This window comes from Sceloporus occidentalis, unplaced genomic scaffold, assembly GCF_023333645.1.
Source record: "Sceloporus occidentalis isolate IW3139 unplaced genomic scaffold, rSceOcc1.0.p SCAF_136, whole genome shotgun sequence".
NCBI lineage: Eukaryota > Metazoa > Chordata > Lepidosauria > Squamata > Phrynosomatidae > Sceloporus > Sceloporus occidentalis.
In genome coordinates, this window is record NW_028317116.1 from 2049272 (window position 1) to 2065296 (window position 16025).

General features: G+C 37.7%; 1 protein-coding gene across 1 annotated transcript in view; it reads right to left on the bottom strand.

Annotated features, from left to right (window-relative positions):
- LOC149281308 (contactin-associated protein-like 5) overlaps positions 1–16025 on the bottom strand; it is a 105921-nt gene that overhangs the window by 30200 nt on the left and 59696 nt on the right. The window contains exons 11-13 of the mRNA XM_089499492.1: positions 13753–13859; positions 10276–10395; positions 2925–3122 (exon numbers count right to left, since the gene is read on the bottom strand). Coding sequence (XP_089355618.1) covers positions 2925–3122; positions 10276–10395; positions 13753–13859 — 425 coding nt within the window. The remainder of the gene's footprint in view (positions 1–2924; positions 3123–10275; positions 10396–13752; positions 13860–16025) is intronic.

Sequence of the window (16025 nt, forward strand, 5' to 3'; positions counted from 1 at the left end):
ATTTTTGCAATAAGTAAATAAATAATGTGAAATGTTTTGCGTGTAGGTGGTTGTATGATAAACAAAAGTGGAGATAAGTTAGAGGCCAATTGAACTTAATTAAAACAGATAAAAACTCAAAGTCACGGTCATATTAATCAGCTGTTCCCATTCAGAGCAGATTTCGCAACAGTTGGAAATTTAATAACAGACGTCGCTCTCCGTGCCAGCAAACCCAGGCTTTGGATGCTGGACTCCGACATCCAATAAAGTCTATAACCGGAGCGCAGAGGTCCAAAACATGGCACAAATTCACTGAAATTAAACTATTAATACCTCGTGTGCCAGGAAAGGTGAGTAATGCATAGCTTAACGTCGTAGTATTTAAAGTGCAATTCCTATGGAAAAAAGGATATTTTCCTCCTTAAGCATAACCCCCCCCCAGAGCTGTATACAGTTATATAACCCCCCAGCGCTGTATACAGTAATATAACCCCCAGCGCTGTATACAGTTATATAACCCCCCAGCGCTGTATACAGTAATATAACCCCCCAGCACTGTATACAGTAATATAACCCCCAGCGCTGTATACAATTATATAACCCCCAGCGCTGTATACAGTAATATAACCCCCCAGCGCTGTATACAGTAATATAACCCCCAGTGCTGTATACAGTAATATAACCCCCAGCGCTGTATACAGTTATATAACCCCCCAGCGCTGTATACAGTAATATAACCCCCCAGCACTGTATACAGTAATATAACCCCCAGCGCTGTATACAGTTATATAACCCCCAGCACTGTATACAGTAATATAACCCCCCAGCGCTGTATACAGTAATATAACCCCCAGTGCTGTATACAGTAATATAACCCCCAGTGCTGTATACAGTAATAACCCCCCAGCGCTGTATACAGTAATATAACCCCCAGCGCTGTATACAGTAATATAACCCCCAGTGCTGTATACAGTAATATAACCCCCCCAGTGCTGTATACAGTAATAACCCCCCAGCGCTGTATACAGTAATATAACCCCCCCAGCGCTGTATACAGTAATATAACCCCCAGCACTGTATACAGTAATATAACCCCCCAGCGCTGTATACAGTAATATAACCCCCCAGCGCTGTATACAGTAATATAACCCCCAGCGCTGTATACAGTAATATAACCCCCAGAGCTGTATACAGTATATACAAAATGAAAAAACCCCATGCAACTAACTTAAAATATAGCCATGTATTTTATTAACCAATTTGTTTCATTATTTAATAAAGATATAAATAACCCCAACGCCTGCATAGCCCTCAGTTTTTAGAACCTCTCTGAAACGTCAAGCAAAAGAACAAAACAGATGGGTTCCACCACAAAACTTTAAATTGCGACGCTACTTGAATTATTTCCAAATCTGCATCAGATATATATCTCAGAGAAAATGAATTCAATGAATTCTCCTGTGGATAGAGCCGGTGCCTCGCCAATGCTATGGGATTTATTAAGGTATATTTTATCAGGGGCAGAGCTGCCTCTGTAGCCTTATGAGAATTACTGCGAATTTATTCTTGTCACAAATGATGTGCTCTTGAAATATTATTAACTGTCACTCATTGCACCATCCGTACATCAGGAAATGAACCTTTCCTTATGGCTCCAATGATGGGAAATTCTAATTTTACCGAACTCCCAAGCAGACAACAGGCAGACAATATGCTTTATTCTGTCTAATTGGACTGGATCTCCAAAGACGCCAAAGAAATGTTAAAAATAAACGTTACATTCCTGATCTTGAATTCCGGCTTATTCTATTAATTCTATAAGCGGCGGCATCACCGAATATCTTAATTCAATGGTTATACTTTGTTTGACACAAACAGAAGGATCTAGAAAAGGACCAAGATTTAGATAAGCCATTGGGGCTTCAGAGTTCTCTATCTGAAGATACCATCCAGAGTCAATGGGAAGAAGAGGCTTCTGAGGTCCCAAAAATGTCTCTGACTCTACATTTTTTTTATGTTGGCCAAATAAAAGATGTCAACTTTCGATGAAGATTCAACATTCTCTTAAAGCAGACATTTAGAACTTGTTGGCAGATCAGACCCATTCGGCCCTGTCTAGTCTGCCTTTAATCAGTCCTTGGCCTCTTCTGGGTCTTTCTTGGACCAACATGGCTTTGTCCATTTCCTTATGAGACTGTTTGTCCGGACTAATTTTCTAAAAGACACCAGGTTACCCCATTTTAGGCCAATCTTTAGCTTCTTTATTTGCTCATTCTTGTTCCATGCCACGGAGGTCCGATAAGGGCTGCCAAATACGCAAGAACCTTTAGCTGGGTTCCAGAAAAAACTCATTGATGTTCTTCCACTATATCTCTTACCAAGATGTCCCCAGCCCTGCGGAAAATCAGGCCTGCCGGCTGGTGTGTCTACCTTAAGATGATGGTAGATCAACCTTGACAAGTAAATAGCCATTAAAATATTTGTGATATGACATCATAATGTAACTAGTCCAGGATTTATTTCCCCACTGACAATTTATCCTGGAAAAACATCATTCAATGCTCATAATGCAAATACAGTGAATGGTTGGAGCGATCAGGTAAATAAAACAAAATGAACTGCACATAAAAAGATTTCTGTAATTAATTGATGCAACGTAAATAAAATTAGGTCAGAGATTAAATCAGAGGTTATTTATCTTATGAGAAACTCCTACATTTTCTTTTTTTTATCAATATATAGTATTTCTGGTGGCCTTTAATATTTTTGTACTCATTTTAGCCGAGTCTGGTCATTGTAAGCCCAAAGGCACGGAAAATGGAAAAGGAACGGGTGATGTCCCAAGGTGATGGGGAAAACTTGAAATGATTTATGCATGAATATATCGGATATAGTCATTTTATGGACAGAAGTCAAGACATTTCTTGTTTTGCTGAGCTTACTTGGTGAATTGAGTAGTCGGGAGTGTTTGCAGTGATACTCCACTTCTTGCTCGCAGTATTCCGATCTATTAATCATGGCTTCCAGCTGTTCCATGCTTGTAGTGTAGTTTAATAGCATGGCGTATGGTCTACTACCAGGCGTTCTATGCACCGCGGTCAGATCCGTGATGTTATGCTGAACAGAGGTCCACGTTTTGTCTTCTGTTACAAGGGAAAAAAACACAATGAGGTTAATTAATTGCTGGGCGAAGAATTAGCCGAATAAGATTCACTTTCTTTGTATTTTTTTTCAGATATGAATAATCCATTAAGATGTATAAAAAACAGAGCTACTCAAATCCATAAAGTGAAAGACAGATACAAAGTTGCTTTTTTGGTGTACTTTCTAAGTTTACTTAAAAAGAGAATTCTGGACATTACTGATAAAGATCAGGTTCATGACTTTAGATGATCTTTGTGGAATTAAGAAAGCATTCTACTCTGAATAATTTACATTTTCTGATACAGTTCAGTAAACACAAAGAAAATTCCAAAAAAACAACTAATATAAACTTTTTTTTTTTTACATTTTGGGTTATGTTAACAAAATTAAAAGAAAAACTAAATAAGGTTCTAAATTGCTAAAATCAAATCCATAATGAAAAAAATAAAAATAAAAGGAGTTACAAGGATATTCCATTCAGTTACAATAAGGCAGATGAGCTTTTGAGAGTTTTTAACATAATTATATGCTTTATAAAACAAAATAAAAAAATAGTTTGTATTAATCTGGTTTGCTGCATTTGTAGTGGATCAATGGCAAAAAGAATGCAAGGGCAACTAATCCTGATTACATGAAACCGAGAGAAATCCAAGTTTCCATGTATCTCGTTATGATGTCGGACTAATTATCCAACTGCAACAAACAACTGAATATCTCATTAGTACCGGATAATACGGTGACAAAGAGTGACTAAGCCTAACATAATTGCGCCGCGTATGTCAGAGAACTTTTAAAGCGTGTCAGGATTCCATTGGGAAAATAAAAGCTGTGATGTCACTTCTGGGGCATGATGGATTGGATTGTGCTCCAACGACATTACCTCGAGACCGCAGATCCCATTAACCTTGTTAAATCAACTTCATGGGTTTAAAGGGTCCTCAAAGGAGATATGGAGGATTGGGTGGTACTATTATATATCCAGGGGTCGCAATAGATCTTTTCCCTTAGGGGCCCAAAAAACCCAGGGTGCCTCTGTTGAAGGTGGCACCAAAAGTAAAGTGGTAATAAAAAGGGGGGTTACCATCAGTATTTAATACTTTTCTTTCCAACAGTCAAATGATATTTTAAGTTCAAGAGAAGCTTTCACGTGTGCAGATAATTTAAAGTCTCAAGCAAATTTCAACTGTTGCTCCCTGTTCTGCTGTATGTAGGCTCCGCCATCTTAAATATCATGACATGGGAAAAACCCAACGATTTATTAATGTAATGGTCAACTCTGAAAATGGCATTATGAGGTCCTTCAGGAATAAGTTCTAAAGAAGATTCCTTTCATCAGGACTAAATAAGTAACCCCCAAAAAATCAAGAGTTGGAGACAAAATCTAGAACAGATGGCTCATCTAGATGCTTTTGTTCATGAATGGTCCACCAGGAGGAACTTGTCCATTGTTTAACATTTTGTGTCACTTGAAACCTTTAAGCGGGTGGTAATATGAAAAATCACGCATGTGCCTATTTCTTTATTATTATTATTTGTATTATTATTATTATTTGTATTATTATTATTATTTTTATTTTTATTATTATTATTATTATTATTATTTTATCTATTGATTTTAAACTTTTCCTATTGATGACATCCTATTGATGTAATTTTTTAATATAGACATTATATAGACAAAGTATATCAGTTTAAAATATTACAGATTATTGTTTTTATTTGTTTTTTAGAAATGTAATTAAAGAAATAGAATTAAAATTATATATATTTTATAGAAATATATTGGACCTTCAATAGTTCTGCATAAATGAGAGTGAAGAAATTCCCCGGGTTATAAATATGGTATATAAGTGATACCAAAATAATCCTATTCCCCCGAGCGTTTAGCCACACAATTAATGGCACGGCAATGGCAGGGGATGAAAAGCTATTGAAAGGCATTCTCAGATTTATAGAACATATTTCATGACTATAAACTAGGATAACCTTCCTTCAGTCATTATCCCTCGCGGTTTAATATCACTCGCTGCCATTAAGTCTGAGAGATTATTATGATTTTATCACCCTTTGCCGGGGTAGGAATTGCGCCGGGTTTAGGGAAGCAGATGAGACAAACGCGGGGAGCTGTTGTAAATATGAGACGATTAATTGCGCCGTCCACCCATGCAAAGTTAAATTCATCTTCGAAAGAACGTTTTTAAGAGCCGCTTAAACTGCTTTCTAATGCAAAGGTGACAAGACTTTAATTTCGGGCTAATGCTACAACTTTACGACTTTGTAGTTTTATTTCATTGTCCAATTTAGCAGAAGATGCTGCGAGCAGTCAGTCCTGGGAGACAGTTTTACTGCAAAAGACTTCAGCGCAAGCTGCTAAACTCAAGTCCCCGCTCTCCATTTGCCTTTTTAAGCATTCCAGAACGCGGCATTCGGAGAACGTTCCGGCAGAACTTCAGTTCAATGGGTTTCACTGTCACACGAAACCCGCTGGCAGATAAGAGCCCGTCTACTATACCCAGTAAAGACTCAAACCTTAATCAGTCGTCGGTCTCGTCTTAGATTCAGGAGCCGTATGTCTATCCCATGCATGTTTAACACCCTCACTGTATTACCCTCTACCACCTCTGCTGGGAGGCTGTTCCACTTATCTACCGCCCACTTAGTAAACATAGAAAGTGACGGCCGATAAGAACCATTAGGCCCGTCCAGTCTGCCCAAATGAAATACTTCACAGCGATGCAGTGATAAACGAGTGGAATATTAAGCAACAATTATGAAAAAAAATATTTTGTTTCAAGAAAAGAAATTTATGGGAGAATAAAGCAATTTCAAAATTATTCCCCCCCCCATAATCTGAATACCCAAATTCCTTTAACTGAGCAATTTTTATTTCCGACCATCTCTATTAATTATTATAATGATAATATACATTTAATTTATCATAAACAAAAAAGGCTTAATTTATTACTAGGACAATAAATCTTTTTTTTAAATTTTTTACATTTTTAAAAATTAATATTGCAATTTTAGCTTTTTTTGACATGTCAGCATGCAATTGGCGCATACGTGTGTAAAAAAAAAAGAGTTTTGAACTTTAGTTTAGAACTGCGGAATTGTTTTTTTAAAAATTCATCCCCCAGTCAGTTTAGAGACCTTTTTAAGTTTGTTTTTCAGGTGACGGGTTTATTTTAAAGCTAACCTGTAAGGAGTTAATACTTTCCAGGACAGCATTTGAAAAAAAAATAAATCTGCAGAAAATGTAAAAATTACCCCTCCAGCAACATATTAATTCTTAAATGAATGACTGCTGCTGAGCTGCTCGACGATTGTAGTATCCACTTAAATATATAACCCCAGAACACCAAAAGAGCTAGAATTTCCCAGCTGCATAAACTCGCAATTTCAATAAAATCCCCAAGAGAGAAAAATTAGGATTAGTGAAGGAATCGGCATCTGAGGTTAATGGCTTGAAGGGGAAGGAAACAGATCCAGCAGTCAGCTGAGCGGAGCCCCGGAGAATTTAACTTATATTAGAATTAATTAGTAAAAAATAATCAAAATCATCAAAAACTAGATTTGTTGAGATGAATGTTAATGGCGCGTAGTCTAAAATTCTGACCTGAACGAGGAGCTCGTCACAGATTGCCTTTAAATTCTGCATCAAACTGGAACCTGATCCCAGGAGAAATAATATATTAAACTTAGAACACATATTTAAATTATTTTACTTATTAGGTCACAATTTTATCCAAAAATGTATACTCCCTAATATTTCAAATTAAAAAAAATTGGGTAATTTTGTTTTAGGGGGTGTGGTTAAAGAAGCAGCTGGAGAGTGGGGCTTTGTGCCCTACTGTGGGGTATTTGTGTAACCCGGTGGGGCATTTAGAAGAATATAATAATGGATTTTATTTACCCCGTTTAATTTATAAAGCCGTTCCCTGCTGTTTCTATACACATTATCGGGGGTTTTAGGGCTGTAGAACCCTGCGATCCCCTCATACCCAGCAAACATTCTGACCTCCTAGAAAAGAGGGGCATCGGGGGAGGAGAGAGGGGCATCAGGGCATAAAGGGGGATCCATGATGAAAGAGGAGCATCAAGGGAAGAAAGAGAGGCATTATGGGAGGAAAGAAGGACACCAGAGAAGGAAAAAAAGGGTGTAGGGGAGAAAAGAAGAGCAAAAGCACTTGGGTCTCAAAGTGGGACTGAATGTCCTAAGCAGAGACAATTGGGAGTTATGGAAATATTGTGAACATTGGTGACATTTTCTACCACTGAGAATCACATTTAATTAGACAGATATTTCCAGCAGTTACATTTCGTGGAAGAATTCAGCAACATTTTCATGTAACTTTTCTTATAATATTTAATAAACAGAAAACATAAACAAATTACATAAGGTAGTTGATTTTCTCATCTTATTAAAGTTGCTCACAACCCCCCCTTTAGGAAATGTTTGAATATCTACTTTGCTAATTGTCTTTTTAAACAAACAGAATGCGTTGGGTATATCATCGCTTACATTCCCAATGATACCAGCCTTAGCCGGCGCAAATTACAAGCAGAGCATAAATAGAAACTCTGATTGTCCCTCTGGGTTCTCTATATTATGAAACCTAAAATGTAATACTCCGTTTAAATATTTGAGGTCTCTTTTTTGAGAGCTTTCATGATATTAAAGGTTATTACTTTATTGCAGTGCTATAGAAACAGCAAAAATATTATATTATTAAATTAAAAAAATGTACCTGGTAACATTGTTCATATTACTGAAATAATAAAAATGTCCCCCGAAGATAATTGTAACCAGGACCGGACTGGGAAATAAAAACCAGCCTTTGAAATAATTTTACCCCACAATTACTGTACGCATCACACATCGGTTATAGTGCTATTATTTTTGGTTCAACACCCCCGATAACAAAATACTTGTTAATACCATTATGTTGCCTCCACTTTTAACTCACCCTCATCATAATCCCCAATATCACTGCACCATGCTCTGCCACACACCCCACACACTCACCACACACAAACTACACTCTGCCACACACAAACTACACTCAGACACACACATCACACTCAGACACACACACCATAGAGAGCTATACCGCTGCACACACGCCACATTCACACACATACACATTCATGCACACAAACACCCATGCCCACTAGGTCCCAAAATCTTAATATAAAAAGGCTTTGACAAGATAAGATATGAATTTTGTTCATAGCAAATAATATATAAGAAGAAAATAACTACACAAGACCTGCATTTCCTTGCGTTTTCAGCTTTTTCCATTTCCTTAAAACCCTTCATTAGTAAATGTATTTAAAATTATTCTTTACCGCAAGGCCTTGATCTCATATCTCATTAGCGTTTGGATCTTCTGTGGGAATATAATTCCCATCAGTAGGAAATTATAGATAAGCAATGTCCGATTCTGTCCGTAGGGACTTGTGAGCTGACGCATCCCTTGGATTTTCTATAATTAAACCCCGGGCTTTGTGTTATATATCACCAGAGAGTAGGTGGAGAAGTGAATATTGACACCAAAAACTGTTGGGTCTGTAAACCTGAAGGGCTGAATTTGCACATCAAATAATAGATTAGTAACCGAGCATTGGTATCATACGTCAATGTATATAACGTATACATCTGTCAATGTGGGCAGGCCATAAAACAATCTCTCTGTTAATGTAAAGCACTTCCAGTTCACTTTAAGCATTTCAGGTGAGGACATGCAAATAAAAGACAAAAAGAGTAGGTAGGTATCAATGTTGGCATTCAATCCCAAAAGCAACACTTCAGTCATCATACGTGCTTTAATGCATTAGATAGCTGCAAATGGAAATACTCCCACTTGTCCTGTCACTTTTGTATTTTGAATGCTGCCGAATATCTTTCTCCTTCCTAGTAATGGAACTGGATAGACAGATTAAAAATCCAATAATGTACAGGGAATCTATCAAAAAACGCAGCCAGTTTGTCATGTACTTTAAAAGGATTGTAGCTTGATGCAGACAAAGGATACAACAAAGAAAACTTATTATTATAAAGACAAATTATCACATGTATGAAGCCATTTTGTTTCTTTAAGCTCCACCCCTTGGGTTTCTCCGTTACTCAAGCAAGTTCTGATAACTCTTCTGAATCAACTGAATTTATGATTTGTTCTCTACTAAATAAAAAATGAATAGAAGGACACTTTATAACAATAAATTAACCCTTCCCCAATGCCTTCTTATCTCCAAGGATTATAAAATCGTTTGATGTCATCATTTTAATATTACACACAAAAAAATATATATATATAAAAGGCAAACAATAAAAGCTAAAATGACTCATGACATACACATTGAGTCTCAGATTGATGCAGAATTATGGAAAGTTGGGGATGATGAAAGATTTCTATTAGAACTGTTTGAATAGCACTCATTGTTACATTGTTCTGCCTAAAAATAGGAGTTTTCAAGACAATCAGAGATGATTACCGTTATTTCTTTTATCAGCTGTGTCTTGGTGATACAATAGGAATCTATATAGCGTTTGAGTCACTATTTGTGTAATGACTTATACATTCTCTTTAATACTCCTTGTCTTTCCTTTTGCATTTGGAAAAATAGATTGTAAGCTCTCGGGAGCAGGGCCCACTTCTCTGTCTCTACCAGTCTATCTTAAGATGTATTAATGTTATTGCCAATTTTAAATTGTCTTTGTTAAATATTTTTACTGTCCACTATAAGAACAGCGCTATGGAATCTGGTAGCGCCATTTCAATTAATATAATGGGTAAAAGAAAAGTATATGGCAATATAATCAAGCAGATTTAGTTTTCATTTTCTACTATTTTTATTATTATTATTATTATAATTATAAAGTTTTGGTTAATCACGTTGGGTGAGGACTCATTATAACATCATTTAGACAAAAAAAGATTATCATTAAAACACATCCTGCCCAAAACTCATTGTAAGAATTCCCCATTGTTTGCGTATCTTCACCTTGGGCTTCACTTTGCATTTGTTTCCATAAATTACGGATCTGGTTGCTTTAAATCCCATTGAATTCTTTTAAACGTAAAAGGGGTCGTGAAATATTTAAAAGGCTCGGTTGTTAAATATGAATGAGTGCTCTGGTGTCCTTACCGGTTATATTGCAGTAAACACGCATGGGTCCAAGTGGCCCGCTTCCATCCGAGTCGACGTAGTAGTAGCCAGATGGGTAGCCCTTGTGTCTGTACGCTTCGCACGATTGCTCATAGATGGCTGGAATACAACAGCAGACAGATCACTGACACTGTATTCCTGGACGGTGATGAAAATGCAATATTCAAGACGTTCTATGATTTGATACATTGTTACATTAATTCATCGCGTGTATCTACAAGGGAATACAGCGACACAAGGTTATTTCTATGGAAGTTGCCCTCGTCTCTATCAGACTAGTAAGGAAGCTCATTGTTTCTTGGCTCGAGACCCTGGCAGGTTAACCAACCACAAGCTGCATATAGAGGGCTTTTTTCTTTACATAGCTGCCGATAGACTCCAAAATACATTTCTTCACCTCTGCCATCCCTTTCTAAAACCCATCCTTCTACAAGACATCTTGGCGTAGACGATCCAGCTTAATATCTTGCCAGGAACTATTTTGCTGGCTTCAAGAAAACGGCATGGATTTACGCTTAACTCGTCTTATTACTCAGAACCCGTCCTTAAATGTTATTTAGGCTACAAAGAAGATAAGATGGATTTCATTTCCTAAAAGAATGAAGAACTAGTTAATTGCCCCAACAGGTGGTGCAGTGGCAGTTATCACGATATCTATCCTTACGTATGTAGCATTTCCCCTCTTAAAAGCCATGTCTATGCCCCAATGTATTAACTTCTATCACTCCCATCACTCCTGTGTTCCAATAGCCCTTTATCACTCCCATCACTCCTGTGTTCCAATGGCCCTTTATCACTCCCATCACTCCTGTGTTCCAATGGCCCTTTATCACTCCCATCACTCCTATGTTCCAATGGCCCTTTATCACTCCCATCACTCCTGTGTTCCAATGGCCCTTTATCACTCCCATCACTCCTATGTTCCAATGGCCCTTTATCACTCCCATCACTCTTGTGTTCCAATGGCCCTTTATCACTCCCATCACTCCTATGTTCCAGTGGCCCTTTATCACTCCCATCACTCCTGTGTTCCAGTGGCACCCTTTTGCGATTATGTTACAGCCAGAAATTTCCTTGCTTTCCATGAAAACAGCTCAGTGACCCCAAACCTTTGAATGGTAGTGTATGTGTGTGTGTGTGTGTGTGTATATATATATATATATACACACACACACATACATACACTACCATTCAAAGGTATATATATATACTATTAGATTAATAGGGACAGAACGTTGATCCAGGGATTTATTCTGATTGCCATATTTGGAGTCGGGAAGGAATTTTCCCCCTGGTATGGGGCAATTGGCATCTGCTTCATAAGGGTTTTTTGCCTTCCTCTGGATCAACACAGTAGGGACACAATATGTATATAGGTTGAACTTGATGGACTTTGGTCTTTTTTCAACCTTATGAACTATGTTACTATGTTACTATGTTACATGTACCCCTGCTATGTCTCTGCAATTCTCTCTCATAATCGGTTCTTCTATCTTGAGATGTTCTTTTAAGCTGGAGGTGACGGTTGGACCTCAGACATGTTCTATGTTTGGCAGACATATTATTTTTCTTGCCATCACGCTGGCACAACATGTATGGTCTGAGTCTTTGTGCGCTCTTTTTATCCGGGGAACTACAAAGAATTTCACCTTCTTGGTGTTACGCGTCTCTAGACGGCTTTGAGACTTTCTCGAATAAACTGCTATGTGGGGGCGCAGCGTATAATTACATTTCCATATTTATTTCTGGGGAATGTCACAGTTCATTTTCAGAATATCTGAATGTTAGCAAATTCAACGTACGCTCCATGAAAATCAACTCAACTGTTTTCTGCTGGTGGAACGGAAGATGCAATTAGGTTCTGATGAAAATTACAGCCTGGGCTGTCAGTACCCGCTCGGCGCCCCTCTCTCTCTCCTCTGCGGCGAGTCTCCCTGTTCGGTCTCGGTGCCGGCTTGTAATGCCGAGTGCCGGAAGATTTCCTCATAGCCGGCACCGAGACCGAACAGGGAGACTCGCCGCAGGACTGCTGAAAGGTAAGCACAAGGGGGGGGGACCGAGGGAGAGGAAGGGTTGATAAGGGGGGGGCGGCATTTTAAAATTCGCCCCAGGCGGCATTTTGCCTTGGGCCGGCCCTGCCCGCCAGCTTGCTACAACGTATCTGCTACCTCCAGATTTTATGGGTCATTCTACAGCAGGAGAAACGGGCGACTAGACAGGGGCCGAATGGGGCCGATCTGCCGGCAAACTCTGGGCTTCCATGACAGTTTACATACTGTTGCAGGGATGGATTTACTAAAGCTTTTTCCCTGGCAACAAAGAGTTAATATAATTTTCCAATCAGTGCTGAGCTACATAAATCTCTATATTTCTGACGAAGCATATGGGATGTAGGGATTAATTAGCATGTAACTGTTTCAAGCAGTTATGTTAATGTCATTTTACTTTTTACCGCTAATTAAGTCAGAAAAACTGGGGCAATCATTTTTTTAAATTCCTTTATCAGTTTTTTTATCATTTATAATGAACAATAAAGATTATTTTTCTGCCAGAGAATCTAGATCAGATAAAGAGCTAATCCTATACTTACTTAATTAACATGAATTGATGGGCTTTATTTATGATGCATTTTCAACTTCTTGAGCTAAAAAATGGTTAAACTGTAGACTTAGCTGACATTGCAAGTTAATTAATTTTTTAATTTTCATTTACAAGAAATGTTTAATTCATATTTTTTCATTTCAAAACCATTATTTTTAAAACAAACTTTCATTTTTAATAAATTTGGTGCACGCTTATTCCCTTTCTAATAAAATGCTACTTATCAAAGGTAGTTATTAAATCTAAAATTAAAGTTTAACAATTGTAGTTATTAAAGGAGATCTCCTAGCTTTTTTTATCCCCAGCATCAGATTAAAAATCAATTTTCAAAAATTGTAGTTTTTGCCCCATAATATAAAGTTTTCAGGCAGCTGCGTATCAGCCGTTTGTAGGATTCTCGCTCTGTTATCTGATCCCTGATCTACTAAACACCCTGACTCCTTATCATACTGCCTGTGGGGAATTATAGAACGGCTCAGTCTTATTCACCCAGTCCGACTCTCTGACTAATGAAGGTCTGTGGAGGAACTGACTTCATTAGCATTGCCATAAAGCATCAGCTCAGTGTGGTGATTGAGCGGGGAAAGTCACCCAAATATCACATGACTGACAACAATGGCGGTCAAACCTGGCAGTAGAAGTCGTAGAGGGTAATACAGTGAGGGTATTAAACATGCATGGGATAGACATACGGCTCCTGAATCTAAGACGAGACCAACGACTGATTAAGGTTGGAGTCTTTACAGCATAAGAAACAAGCAGAGTAGACGGGGGCCTAATGGGGCCGAATGGGGCAGATTCTATGTTCCAATGAGAATGAATGACTATTTCATTGTTGGATGAAATCTTACTTACAGCTATGGCAGGTAGCTTCCGAGTAGCCGGTGCCATTGCAGTCGCAGTAAAATGTATTCCAGGACTGCGAGCATTTTCCTCCATGTTCGCAGTGATTTGGCAGACACCTATCGGAAAGAGAGAAAAAAAAAGAAAAGCCCAAAGTGTCACGTTTCCCAAAGCCACCGAGCAGCTGAGTATCCGAGCGTAGGGATGACTTCCAAATCATGTTGACAGTTAATTAGCTGCAGAGAGACTGCAATAGATCTGAGCAAATCAATAATTTCAAACCATAGATATTCTTGAAACTGATGAACCAGATCCGCTAAATTACTAAACAAAAGTCAACTGCAAAAAAAAAAACAAGACTCAATTACAAATAGATTTTTCCTTTTTTTTTTCTTTTTCTTTTTACAACCAGAGCTATTTAAAAGCGTCGAGTGTCCCGGAGAGTCAGCAATGATTTTAAGTTAATTTGCATAACAAAAGGATGCCTCCGAATACATACATTTTAATTAGCTACTGTTTGCCTAACTCCTCAGATTTGTAGATGTTTGTAAAACGAAATGTATGACCACTAATTAAAAACATGGCTGTAAACAAATCAGCATAAGTTTGTGTCGAATCAAAAAAAACCCAAGAAAACAATTACAATAAATGCAGAGTATGATGAATGACTGCAAAACACTTGTTCTTACGGTTTAATTTTTTTTGTATTTTAATGATAATTAAATATTACTATCAATTGAAGAGACAATGTGTTCTAAACAAGGTGATTACACAGTTTTATTTCAAAAATATAATTTGCCCCAAACTGAAAAAAAAAAACCAGAAAAAATATCCCAGTTGAATGAGCCTCTCTAGAATGCGAATGAATGAATGAAGAAAAAAAAAAAAGGAACAAAGTCTAAAACCATACTCTCAGAGCACATAGTCAAGAAACCAGGACTGGCCGCTTAATCTCAGATACACACTTACTGAATATAAACCTGATTTTCCCCAAATTTTAGAACCACTGCTTGTCTAAAATCAAAGAATATCTCTCAGATCAAAATAATTGAATTAGGATCAATTAAGATAGTAGAACTACAAGTGTGTCCAGACCCCCTTGATACAAACTGAAACTGATGCAAGACAAATAAATGCTTTACAAATGTTTATTTTAAACCCTACCCATTATTATCATATAGATAAAAATAATAGAATCTTTCTTCACCCCTTTATTAATTTCTAGGGTGTTTGCCAGTAATTTGATACATTGTATAAATGTAAAGTACAAAGAAGCCTTTAACCAGTTAAGAAGATTCACTGGTGAGGGTTTTGTGTCAAAATCTTCATTGGGTGAACCATCTTGCGCTTAACATTCATACCCTGTAGCATAATGTGCAATAAAACATTTGTCATGTGGTTAGTTCTAATGATACTTTGTAGCAAGTTGCTGGAAATCAATTAAGAGAGAAATCAATTAATAGAGAATGTCGCATTAGGATAAAATGTCAAAATAAATGAAAATGAATTACTCTAAACTAACAGAATAGAAGCCTGACGAGAACCGGCTCATTTAAAATATTATCTTTGCTTATTCATGGAGCGCCATCATGTTCCGCGGCGCTGTACAAAGAGCAAGCAGGACATAACAAGCAGTGCACTGGACAAAAAATGTTTAATTTATCTTCAGTGTTAAATGGCTGGGATGGTTTTTTTTTTTATATTTCTTTAATGGTTTTGTTCATTTGTGACAGCGATGAACTTTTTTGACAGCAAGAAATATATTTTTTTGACAGCCGGAAATTTGTGTTTTAAAAAGAGAAATATATTTATTTATTTTTTCTTTTTTGTTATTTCGTCTAAGAGAAAAGTTTGGCTTCCGACCTGTTATTTTGAGCCCATCTTTCCATTAGCGCGACGTAATTTGGGATCGTGTATAGATTGTGTCCTGCAATGCATTTATACGATGTGTCCCAATTTCTAAATCAGGCTAACAGCTCAAACTACTCCCCGGGGTTCCCGCTGCACAGCTTTCTAGAAGGGACTTCTAACCTCTCCTGGGATCCTGAGTTTCACTTAACCAACGCTGCTCATTTTTCACAATCTTCTACCCTGGGGGGTCTTCATCTGCAATCCTGACCGAGACACTCCACGTTAATTAGAGTCATTGTTATTGCTGACAGGCCTCTAAAATTCTCAAGCTTTAATAGAAACCCAGAACCTGACGGCAGATCGGCCCCATCCGGCCCCCGTCTAGCCACCCGTTTCTCCTGCTGCAAAGACTCAAACCTTAATCAGTCATTGGT